Below are 12,451 nucleotides of genomic sequence, written 5' to 3' on the forward strand. Positions count from 1 at the left end.
TTGTCAAATGATGTGGTACATGATGTGGATGAGGAAAACACGGGACTATAATACACAACTGTAAATTTTAGGCTGACATTAGCACATTAAATTCCTTGAAGAGTGCCTCAAAGTACATGTTATTCACTGAAGTTAACTAGTTTTTAAGTTTTCAAAGTACATGTTATTAGCACATTAGCATATTAGCACATTAAATTTTCATGCAAAATGACATTATCACTTTAGCACATTAAAGTACATGTTATTCACTAAAGTTAACTAGTTTTTAAGTGGTGAACCGGGTACTTTTAACTCAGTAAAGTGATGGCAGCCACCCCACCCTATGCACATCATAATATACAACCAAAAGCCAATCTTAATAGTTGACACAAAATTGGAACAACATTTTTTCATTCATAATCCTTGTTTTACAGTAGGGTTATTTCAAAAACCTAAGCAACTAAACAACAACACCACAACAAAGTTGTTTCAAAATCCTATTAAACTAAACAACAACACCATAACAACACAATGCAATAATCCCATTAACACCATAACACCATTACACTTTCAGCTTCATTCCTACTTCATTACACTTGTTGCAACTAGTCCCATTAACAACACAATGCCCATCCCAATTGTAAACTTCAACTGCATTTTCACAAAATTCATCTTCATTGTCAATTGTTCCTCTTTCAACTTGCATTCATTAACTTTATTCTTCTCTATAATTAAGCTTTCATTCAGTGAAGAAATCAACTCTTTTGCTCTTGGAGTCAACTCTTCATCGTACCAAACAAAATGATTGCACATTTTGTGTCCCTGGATCTACAAAAAATGCAGAAAAAATATGACTTTTCAATCAAACGGAAATAAATTCGAATGAGATGAATTACAAGGCTTACAAAGCTTTGATACCTTGTACATTCCACACCCATAGAAACGGCGTCCTGGATTAGCATCGATCCATGCCGTCATCAGTGGTGCATCCAACCCACATCTACATTCGTCACGGATGAACGACGATTTGCTGCGATTGCTTCCTTGAGAAAACCGGGACATGATTGTTTGAGAAAATGGTTGGATTTCAAACGCTAATGGTGGAATTTAAGAACGACGAAATTTTGAAGGTGAAGAGCGTAGCTGAAGAACACGAAACAATTAGAGATATGCTCTTCTGAGAAATCAGGGGAAATGGTTTTGGTTTTTGAATTTTCATATAAATTTTAATCCATATTACTATTTAAGTTATTAAATAAATTATTTTAGAATTAATATAAGTATTTTTTTAAGTTTTTAATTTCAAACAAATGACGTGGCAGCAATTATTTTCCGCCAGATCAGCTTTCTCAATTGCCACATACTCAAAAATGAGGAGGGACAAAAAAAAACCCGGTCAAAGTTTAATAGGGGGACTAAAAAGCTGAGATTTTAAATAGGAGGGCCAAAAGTTTAGAAAAACTAAAATAGAGGGACTTAAAGTGCATTTAAGCCTAGATTTTTTAATGCTTGTAATCGATTATGGACATCACATAATTGATTATGTAGTGTTAAAAAGCAAAGATTTCAAATTGGGTTGTTACTAATTGATTATCAACCGAAATAATCGATTATGAGGTGTTACAAATGAGATAATCAACTATATATAATTGATAATCGATTATTCAGTATAATTTTCAATCATAAGTAATTAATTGGTCTAGTAACCTACTAGTTATTTGGAAAAAAATAGTGATTTTATCAAAATGAGATGGTCCTTAAAAAATATTTGGTGAGTGTGTGAGAATTATCTTAATAACTTATAAGTTACTCAAACACTTTTACAATACTCTGGTCACTCAAACTTTTTGCTAAGTGCAAAATCGACTAGACGAATTTTTACACTTCCTCTCTTTTACAATTTTGGAGCTTCAAATTCCTTTCTACATTATCTTTGACTTTAGCACTTCACTCAAACCTTGAATCTTCTTCCTGATGAGACTGAAGATAACTTCAAGATTAATAACATCACACGAGACAACTGAAAAAATATCAATCATCATAATTTTATCGAACATTAGAATTATCATTAAAATAATCACGATCATTCAAATGATCAATTGCAGTACCTACAAGCGCATGAATTTACATATTCCAACTTTCAAGACAAATTATACTCTTATGAACTAACTCTTTTACCCACACTCACACTCTTTTATGAAAATGTGGAAACTCTTAGTTTTCATTACAATCAAAAAGCGGCGCAAGAACTCTTACTCTTTTGACATTGTATTTCAGTACTACGTGTTACTTACAACCAACGACCTAACATTCTCATAATTACGTGATTATATCATATATGATATATATGATATGATACATTCTCATAATTACGTGATTATATCATATAGGATATGATACATATTCAATAAGAATTTACGTTTTTTTTTACTTCCAAACATAATTCAATTTTTTTTTACTAAAAAAGAGTCATTCAAATTGAAAAATACATCGATCATTACAAATTCAAGATCGCTAAAACAATCTTACAACACCTAGGTTAATAGCATACAGCAACATAAAAGTGCCTACAAATATGACAAAATAAAAGTCACCAGAATATTCATACTTCTGAATTTGCAACATTGACGCCCAAGTCTTCCTCAGATTTGCAATGATTTAAAGTGAATATGTCAATCTGAACCAACAAACACCATACTAAGACGAAAAAACCAACAAACATCATACTAAGACGAGAAACCAACAAACATCATACTAAGACGGAAAACCAACAAACACCGCACAAGACAATAAAAACTTAAAAACAAACAAAACAAAAAGCAAATCAATATGGATAACTACTTAAATTTAAAAAAAAAAAAACGGTTTTGAGGGTGATTTCTAGCAACAACAAAAAAAAAAAATGGTTAAAAACCACCCCACGATGCAAGTTTATGTATTGATTGCGATAACAATTTAATTAAGAGTTGATATTGTGATGTGTAACTTAACTCTATTTTTTTAAATATCCATTTAACACGTATTTTATACTATACAAATAAATATTCATATATTTCAACACATACAATATCATTTGATCAAAAAAAAAAAAAACACATACAATATCATTATACATATATACTTCCTCTTAAATTTTATACATATATACTCCCTCTAGCCTTTAATATAAAAAAAACTTAATTTTCAAAAGTATTTAATAATAAATACATTTAAGCCAGATATATTACTTATCTAATAAATAAAAAAATAAAATTTTCTTATATTAAAAATCAGATTAAATTCAAAAGTTACAAACAGGATAAAACTTATAAAATTGATAATTAAAAAAAACTAACGTTGTAAAAGTAAAATTTCGATGGGTTTCTGCATTCACATAACAATTCTAAAAGCACAACTCTATAGCTTCAAACACAACCAGGAACAAAAAAAGAGCAATGCGTGTTGAACAGCCAGCCAAACGAAGGTTCACATTCATCACTTTTATTTCACAACAAATGTTTATCTGTATGACAAACATAAACCTCAGATCTACAGTACAAACCACAAGATTCACAACAAAGAGGGAGTCATATTCAGCGCAGTTTACAGGATATCTCACTGTTTTCATTTTATTTACATTCTAGTGCGAACTACTACGCATAATTCCATGCAAGTAACCACCAGTCATTATGAGTGACACAAGGGACACAACACCTGCTGGAAAGACCTTCCCTGATTTCTTGAAACGAGAACCCATCGCCGTAAGAAGCGCAGCAGATATACCTATATTAAGAGAAGGAAACAATGTCATCAAACTGTAAATATCAATTGTATTTGATCACAATATTATCAAACTTGCAGGAGAGTAAACTAACTAAACACGGAAAACTCATTAGAGTTTGTTGCATATTATATTAAAATAGAATTCCGGAACCGAGTTTGAGAAACTCCACAATAGATTTCAGTGCTAAAGCCATCTGTGTTATAAAATGGGATTTGGAATTGCCACAAACTTCAAAGCAAAGAAACTCATGTGAGAAACTACAATTTCTAATCATAATTGTGTAACAATGGAATGGTGTCGTCATCATCATCATCAGCATCTCATCCATAACTATATGAACAACTTGCAACTTAATTCGATTTTGGACTTATGTAGGTTCTATAAAACCTTAAAATATGAATAAGAAACTACTAGTAGTTATTAACTCTTAATATGAAGTATAGAGTTCAGGAATAACCAAATAATGCATAACAATTCATATCCAAAAGAACTCCAGGATTTGGCCATGGCAATGTTTCAGCCTTAAGAAATGCATGCCACAAGATTTTTACCAAAAGTACTAATTCATCCTTGTTCATACAGGTTTTAACCAATAAATTAGAGAGAAAGTGCATCATATATCTACTAATAGTAAAGTAGCTTCTTCTGAGAGATTTTAATCAATAATGAGGATTTCAAACTGTTATGATGTTTTTCTTAGACCTAATTTACTTACTATGAAACCGGTTAAGTCTGAGAGATTTTAATCAATAATGAGGATATCTTGTTCAGAAGTTACTCACCAAGACCCACAGATGATGCAAGAACAGGTCTTCCGGGTAGCTCGGTGAAAACATAAAACAGCAGAGCAGAAGAGAAACCCCCAGCCAAAAGTGACTTCTGGCTGCCACTCTTCAGAAAGCCCATTACACCACCCGCTGTCAAAACCGATAAAATATCATTATATAGATGTCATAACACAGAAAAGCTAGTAAAATTAAACTAGTATAAATCCGTAAAAGAAAAGAGATGTAAAATTAAACTAGTAAAAACCACTAATCTAAAACAGAAAAAATGCAATAAAAACAAAAACCAAAAATGCAACAAAGCCTTAGGTTTTGATTGGATTGATGGAATCAGATGGAGAGCAGCACGTGATGGAATGGTATTTCATTGTTTGGATCATTAAAAATCAGATGGTACAGAGTAAAATGGAGTGGTATGGATTCCATTTCATTCCACCACTTATCACAACAATTTGAAAATTTACAAATGTGTGGTAATAAATTTGCAAAACTACAAATGTGAATTTCAAGTTATATAATTAACTAAATAAATTGAAATGAATCAAACAGTTTGTTCACGAAAAAATTCATTCACTTAAATAAAATCCAATTGAAAGAATATACAAACCAAATCAAAGAAAGTTTGTAAGGGATTATAATCTAGGGTTAGCATTTCAGAGATATATACCTCCGACGAGTATAGCATAACCTAGAGTCAATTTCTGAGACATTGACAAACCCATCTTCCTTTTATCTCCGCTCGATCCTTCCTCTCCTTTGCTACTATCGTCTCCGCCTCCTCCTTCACCACCGCCTCCTCCACCGCCAAAATCGTCTCCGTTACTTTTAATATTTCCGCCTCCGCTGCTATTATCCAAATCTGGGGCACTTAGGTCAAACGAAGTGGTCTTGGAATCGGAAGAGACAACGGCGATTTGAGAGTGTGGATTGGAGAGAGTGAAGTTAGGGAAAGGAGGAGGATGGGAGAGGAAGGAGCGGGGGACAGTGGAAGTTTTGGATCGGTGAATGGTTGTAGAGCGGAGATAGAAGGAGGGGAGTGTGGAAGTCGAAAGGCCGGAAACCGCCATTGACGAACGTTCTAGTTTTGGAAACTTCTGGAAATCTTTTGGCGCCGCGGTTTTGGTGTTATGGGCCAGTCGTTTGTCTTTTGTAAAGAGACCAGAGTCCAAATATGGTAAGCCCAAGGCCCGCGATATATTCTGGAAGATCTATCTGCACCCGACAGCTGAACCCCCACCCACTTAACCATTAATTTGACTATAATACCCTTAATTCATAAAATTCAATTTTCATAATCAAAATTGAACTTTTTCATAAAAATAACATTTTTTTGTCGATATCAAATTTAGGAAATTGTTTAGAATAACCTCTATTTTCAAAAAAATTACGTAACTAACCACTGTTTTAAAAAAATTTACAGAAATGATATTTTTTTCATTCAATTTACACATTGTCGTCATTCTAGGTGGCGACTACACCTAAAATAGAGACCAAGTCGCCACCCCCGTGTGGCGACAACACTTAAAATTTATTTATTTTTTAAATGGTGGCGATTCAAAACCGCTGCAAATTTAATTTTAAAAAAATAAAATAAAGTTACTGTGTGACCCATGTCCATAGTCCTAGACATGGGATCACCTGAGGAAAGTTACTCTGTGATTGTATTCCCGAATAGTGATTCATTGAGTTATGTGAACTCAAGTTCTTATGCTTCCACACGAGACGAAAAAGCCCCTCAAATACTTAAGCCTCATTTTATTGTGTAATATTATAAAGTTGACATGCTTAAGTTACGATATCGTTTGACATCCCTTTAGAAATTAGTAGACCCATAAGATAAGAGAATCCATCGAGATTATTATCTCACCCCATTATATTGTTGAATTTTCACGTAACTCAAGGCAGGAATGAAGGAAAAGGTAAAGCCGTGTGAAGATGTTTTGAAGACTTTGAAGGTTCGTGATAATTTCCATTGTATATAACTTAATGTTTTTGTTAGAAACTACAAGTGAAGGGATATGGGCATATACTATCTCAAAATCCTACAAGAGTTGCTTAATTATATTGCTATCATCGAAACTATATAAATTTTGATTATTGTTCTTCAAATCATATTTAGTTAAACAATTAAAACTATCTTTTCAAAATTGTCTGATCGTGACACAATTTAACCGTTTATTTTTATTTTCTAGAAAACTCTAGGTGTTCAACCTCATTTCTTTTCATTCAACTACAACTTTCTTTTTATATTGGCTACCTTTAGATCCAAATTTAAAATTCTTCACACTCAAAAAGTTGTGTGTTATAATTTGTCCAGAAGATGACAAGCTTTTCTGAAAGAGAGACAATCCAATGAGTCTTGTACATAATCTTATATGCTCGTAATGCATCATTTAGTTTCAATGACCAATAATTTCGTAAGTATATTATTGTTTTCTCAATAAGTCCGACGGTAAATAGACGGTAAATAGTCAGAGATTGAAGTTGAGTAAATTATTTGGTTATGTAGGAACTTGTTATACTATCATTTTTTTTTTAATGTCCATTATTTTTCCAAGTGTAGCAGATGCTATAAATTTTAATGGTTTGTGTTCTACTTTACAGAATAATAAGGAGAGGGCTAATAAATTGAACAATTTAAATTGCTTCCAATAGAAAAACAATTACAAATAATATGGACAAAACTACCAAAGTCACATTTCATCTTTATTCTATGGGATACACAAGTTACATTATCAACTACAAATTTAATTATTTGCTTATTTATATCCCATAATTTGATAACAACATGCACATTAATCATAAACTAATTCCTAGGCGTGTCAGGCACTTCAGGACAATCAAATTCCTCCATAACCAAAGGATGCATATCAGTTGAAGGATTATACTGTTGAATAACCAATACTGATGCAGAATTGGAGAAACTAGAAGAACTCAAATAGCTTCCAATTGGACCAAGCTCAGGACAATCACTTGTACTAACCAAAGGTGCAACTGGTGGCATTCTACCAACCAATATCAAATTGCTTCTGCTTAATTCCTTCAATGCTGTCTCAATATCACTTTTGCTTTCAACCAGCTTTTCTTCATACTTAATTGATTCCTCATTGCTGCTTTTTGCATTTAAAAACTCGGTCCAGTATTGTTCATCTTGGTTTTTGTTACCACCATGGTTACTACCTTCGCTATCGTCGATTACTATTGTTCTGCTTTTATCCGATGCAACACCGACTAACTTTGCGCCGAATGATAATGTTGTTCCGGGTGGAGACATAAATTTAACAACAGTTAGTACAATGCCAGGATGTTCGGCTATTCTCAAACCGTAAGCAAGCGCTTCGTTATCGTCTGGTCCTCCGAAGAATACTACGACAACGTTAAAAGAAACATCGCTAGCTTGAACCTGGCTTGTTCCTCCAAGACCACGATCGACTAGAATTCCAACGGAACACGGCGCGTGACTCAGCACAAGCTGGTTGATTACATGGAATGAATGTCCTAATGATTCCATTGTTCCGTCGACGCGTTGGTGTTTATGGAATGGGAGGATTATTATCGCAACGCGTTTTTGATGTGCACTAGTGCAAATATCTTCGTGAATGTTGTTGAGAGCTGAGATTGCTGTCATGGGACGGACATTGACACTGCTCAATTTTTCGTAGGTTTGGAAAGCGATGACCATTTGATCTTTATCATTCTCTGTTCTATTCCAAAACGGTATGCCATCGTTACGGGCCTTGTGAACCATGGAAATAGCTGAAGATCTCTCCGAGAGTTCCATCAAGTGCATTGCGTAGATACAAAGTCTTCCGCGCTTTCGCGTTCCTCTGGAGGATTCTACGAGGTTGATCAATGTAGGGATGTTGCGCGTGCTGTGGAAACACGCCAGCACTCTGAGCTCTGAATCGCGATCTTTGCGTTGAATTGTTTTGTGCTTGTAAGGTGCACCTCTTCTAGCTGGTTTATACACTGCCATAACAATTGGAGTGGTGATGAAGGTTGTGAATAAAGCCATAAGAACACAAATTGCAAATGCTTGGTCATTTAGTACCTGCATAAGATTGAAACTCAAATGTATAGTAATCAAACAAAATATTCGATAACAATTACATTGCACACATCAACGTTGAATTGACGTATCTGGTCTTATCTACTTGTATAAGCACGTTTCAGACACATATCAGACTAAAACTTTAAGAAAACAACTTATGAGATATCTTAATTATGAAAGATAGATAGATTGATAAGTACCTTGCGATCCTTTCCGATGTTGAGAACAATGAGCTCTACCAATCCTTTGGTGTTCATAAGAAATCCAAGTGCAAGTGATTCTCTAAAAGGCACCTTGCATAATAATGATACCACAACTGTGCCAACGATTTTTCCAAAGCAAGCATTGAATATAACAAGTGCTAATAGTGCCCAAGAAACCCCTCCTTTAATAGTTGCCACGTCTGTTTTCAAACCACTAGAAACAAAATAAAGTGGCAAGAAAATTCCAGACACAAGATCTTCGATTTTCTCGATCAAAACACCGGCGAAAGGACCGTCTTTCGGCATAATAATACCAACAACAAAAGCACCGAATAGTGCATGAATTCCAATAGTATCAGTAACAAAACTACAAGCCAAAACCAATGTCAGTGTGATACAAATGTAAAGCTCCTTGACAGGTTCACCCTCGGGGGAACGCTTCGCCATGTATGCTAGCAACGGTCTTATAGCGAAAACAGCAAAGAGAATAAAGGCTGCACCGGTGAGCATAACCCAAAGAGAAATCAACGGGGACGTGTCGTCGCCTGATAATGATATGGCAAGAGCAAGAAGTATCCATGCTGCAACATCATTGACAGCAGCAGCTGACATTGCTATACGACCGACATCAGTAGTCAGGAGTTTGAGCTCAGCTAGGATTCGAGCGAGAACAGGAAATGCAGTAATCGAGAGAGCAACGCCCATGAAGACAAGAAACGGGACAGCCTCTGCACCTTTGGAGATTGTGGCTCTAAGAACAAAGGATGTTCCAATGCCAAGCACGAACGGAACCGTGATTCCACATAGCGCAATTGCTAAGGCTTTGTGACCTGTTTTCTTGATCGAACGCATGTCGAGTTCAAGACCAACTAGGAACAAGAAGAACAAAAGACCAATGTTTGCTAGTGTGTCTAGGACTGTTAAGCTTCTCTTTGGAAAAACTGTGTCTAGAAATTTCTGGCTCCGTCCAATCGCAGACGGGCCGAGTAATATTCCTCCCTGCATTCAAACATTTTCACAAACAGTTAGTAAGTTATATTTGCTACATTCAAATATTAATCAATCGGTCAAATTATCAATGTACGAATGCAATAACTTACGATGATTTCTGCGATGACTCGAGGTTGTTTGAGGGGTTTACAAAGGAAAGCAATAAACCTAGTGAATGTAACAACCACACATATCTGAAGGATGATAAGAGGAACTGCGTAATCAAGTGGATTTTCATGTTGGAACGCGCCATTAGACGTTGCCTTCATAGGTGCAGGACATGTCACATTGGACGTTGCCATTTTGTCGGATTAAAATCTGACACAATCAACTAAATTCGTGACGGTCCTGCAAGAATTAATGATGATCAATTGAAGATCAATTGATAGTTTAAAAGTGACAATGGGGTTGGTACATAAAGGATCACACAAACTAAGTAGTTAGTTGTTACATTTTACATAGGTGGCATACAGATATATATGTAAGACTGAAACAATAAATTAAATTAAATAAAATAAATTAAATGTTACATTACAGCATAATAAGATTCATTTACAATACGAGCAAAAAGAAATAAATATTTTGAGTTTAATTTTTTTTTACTATATTTAGAAATTTTAAATTAATTGTTTGTAACTGATTAACCATATTGGAGAGAAATGATGAATGGTGATGCCAGATGAAACCAGGCTGGCTGTATTATTTTATGATTTTATTTTAATTATCGTTTATTAGATTTTAATTATTTTAATTGTTACTTAATACCATATTAACTTACCCAAAAAAAATGTAGTACTTATCATATAAGAGTTTCAAGTTAGTGCACTGACACTGTAAACAAACTTTACACATATATCCAATCAAAAGACTTACATTTGCCATGTCATATTAATTTTTTTAAATTAAAATTGTGCTTTAATTAGATATATGATTGTGATTGGTTGACGGTGTAAAATATTTTTACACTTTCAATGCATATCCCTTTTTCTCATCATATAAATCTCTCTCTATATATTTTTTTTGAGTAAAAAAGACTAATTGTAATATTATCTCTAAATGAATTAATTAACATTATTTAAAATTAATATTAATTGGTACATTATTTTAAAATTTATTTTAAAAATCAAATATATTATTTATTTAATAAATTTAAAAAGATAAAATTTGTTTATAATAAACAATGAAAAGAAAATTTCCTTGAATAGTTTTTTCTTTTTTCAATTTATTTCCAAAAATTTTGTTTACTTGTATTAAAGAAAAACCAAATATTATCACTTTCAAGCAAACGAGCTTTTCTTTTTTCAATAAGAATTATAAGAATGTTCTAATTTTTGGTTAAAATAAGAATTGAAAGAGTACTTCAATTTTCGGGAAAAAATATCAATTTTTGACTTGCTTTTATTTTTAATTAAGGATTGAAAAAGTACTTTGATTTTTGGTTTAAATAAGAAATGAAAAAATACTTTAATTTTAATTAAAAAAATCAATTTTTGATTCGTTTTTTTTTTTTAATTAAGAATTGAAAGTAAATGTTTTAACTTTTGGTTAGAAGAAGAATCGAAAGGGTACTTTAATTTTTGAAAAAAAACATCAATTTTTGTTTTTCTTTTTTAATTAAAATTAAAAGAGTACTCTAATTTTCGATTAAAGTAAGAAAAAATACAATGAACATAAAACTGAATTTAGTTTGTTAGCTAAATGAAATATATAAGACTCATTTGTTTTATGAGACGATTCTGACTATAAACAGCGACAGATTTTTATATATAGATTATTTAGGAGATAAAGTTAAAACAAAATTATTAATCACTAAACCAACTTGAATTGATTATAAACCTAGGCAGTAAAGTTAAAACTAAATTAACCACTAAACCAAATGATTATAAAATATTGAAATAGTTTATGCATATTCTATAATTGTATGGTTTCTTAATAAATTTATTCAAGATTGGCAGTTGATTATACATAGTATTTTGTATTCATGCTTATCTTTTAAATAATTTAATTTAGAATAAATTTTACTTTAATCAATTTATACTTTTATTTAATAATTAAAAGTTTTTTTAATAAAAAAATATTTATTATAAAAAATAATTTTTAAATCATGTGATTCAAGCAAATTAGTTGAATTTAAACAACTCTATCAAGATATTTAAGAAATTTAAACAATTTGATTACGAACTAAAAATTTCATAATGATATTGATTCGATATTTAAACTGAATCAATTATTATGAATCTTGTCTAGATAAATTCAAGTCGAATTTAAGAAAAAACTTTTTTCTTTTTCATGATTAAAATTTTCATAATATTTAAATAATTTAAATACAGATTAAAATTTTTATAATAAATTTGATTCGATCTTTGAATCTAATCTAGAAAAATTCAAACTTGAGTCTAAAAAAATACTCGATTCGTCATGTGATTATTCGTTTAGTGAATCAATTATATGAATAAAATTTGAAATGATATGATTTGAGAAAGTAATTTGAATAGAATAGTTGAATTGAATCAATTTGAATGAAATAAAAGATTGAAAGTAAGATGAAAATTGAGATGGTTACTAACCTTATGTGATGCTCAAGTTTGGGCGGAAGAAAATTGATGAAAACGCGTCCAAAATCGCTATCACAAGAAGATAGTAATATTGTTACTAGGAATGAAAGGAGTATAAATAGAGT

At 32.2% G+C, this 12,451-nt stretch overlaps 3 protein-coding genes across 3 annotated transcripts; all 3 read right to left on the reverse strand.

Moving 5' to 3' along the window:
• Positions 1-561: 561 nt before the first annotated feature.
• On the reverse strand, positions 562-1,041 carry LOC131657222 (uncharacterized). Its single transcript, XM_058926702.1, has 2 exons — positions 898-1,041; positions 562-807 (listed from the first exon to the last, which is right to left on the reverse strand). Exons 1-2 carry the CDS (start codon positions 1,039-1,041, stop codon positions 562-564), a joined length of 390 nt encoding a protein of 129 aa, XP_058782685.1.
• Positions 1,042-3,439: 2,398 nt separating this feature from the next.
• LOC131602048 (protein FATTY ACID EXPORT 2, chloroplastic-like) lies at positions 3,440-5,678 on the reverse strand. Its single transcript, XM_058874015.1, has 3 exons — positions 5,195-5,678; positions 4,525-4,659; positions 3,440-3,741 (listed from the first exon to the last, which is right to left on the reverse strand). Exons 1-3 carry the CDS (start codon positions 5,592-5,594, stop codon positions 3,599-3,601), a joined length of 678 nt encoding a protein of 225 aa, XP_058729998.1. The 5' UTR covers positions 5,595-5,678; the 3' UTR covers positions 3,440-3,598.
• A 1,576-nt stretch (positions 5,679-7,254) lies between these two features.
• LOC131602049 (cation/H(+) antiporter 19) lies at positions 7,255-12,451 on the reverse strand. The gene is made up of 4 exons (XM_058874027.1): positions 12,339-12,451; positions 9,882-10,119; positions 8,779-9,780; positions 7,255-8,578 (listed from the first exon to the last, which is right to left on the reverse strand). Exons 2-4 carry the CDS (start codon positions 10,071-10,073, stop codon positions 7,334-7,336), a joined length of 2,439 nt encoding a protein of 812 aa, XP_058730010.1. The 5' UTR covers positions 10,074-10,119; positions 12,339-12,451; the 3' UTR covers positions 7,255-7,333.

The sequence above is a fragment of the Vicia villosa genome, linkage group LG1 (assembly GCF_029867415.1).
Source record: "Vicia villosa cultivar HV-30 ecotype Madison, WI linkage group LG1, Vvil1.0, whole genome shotgun sequence".
In the NCBI taxonomy this organism is placed as follows: Eukaryota; Viridiplantae; Streptophyta; class Magnoliopsida; order Fabales; family Fabaceae; genus Vicia; species Vicia villosa.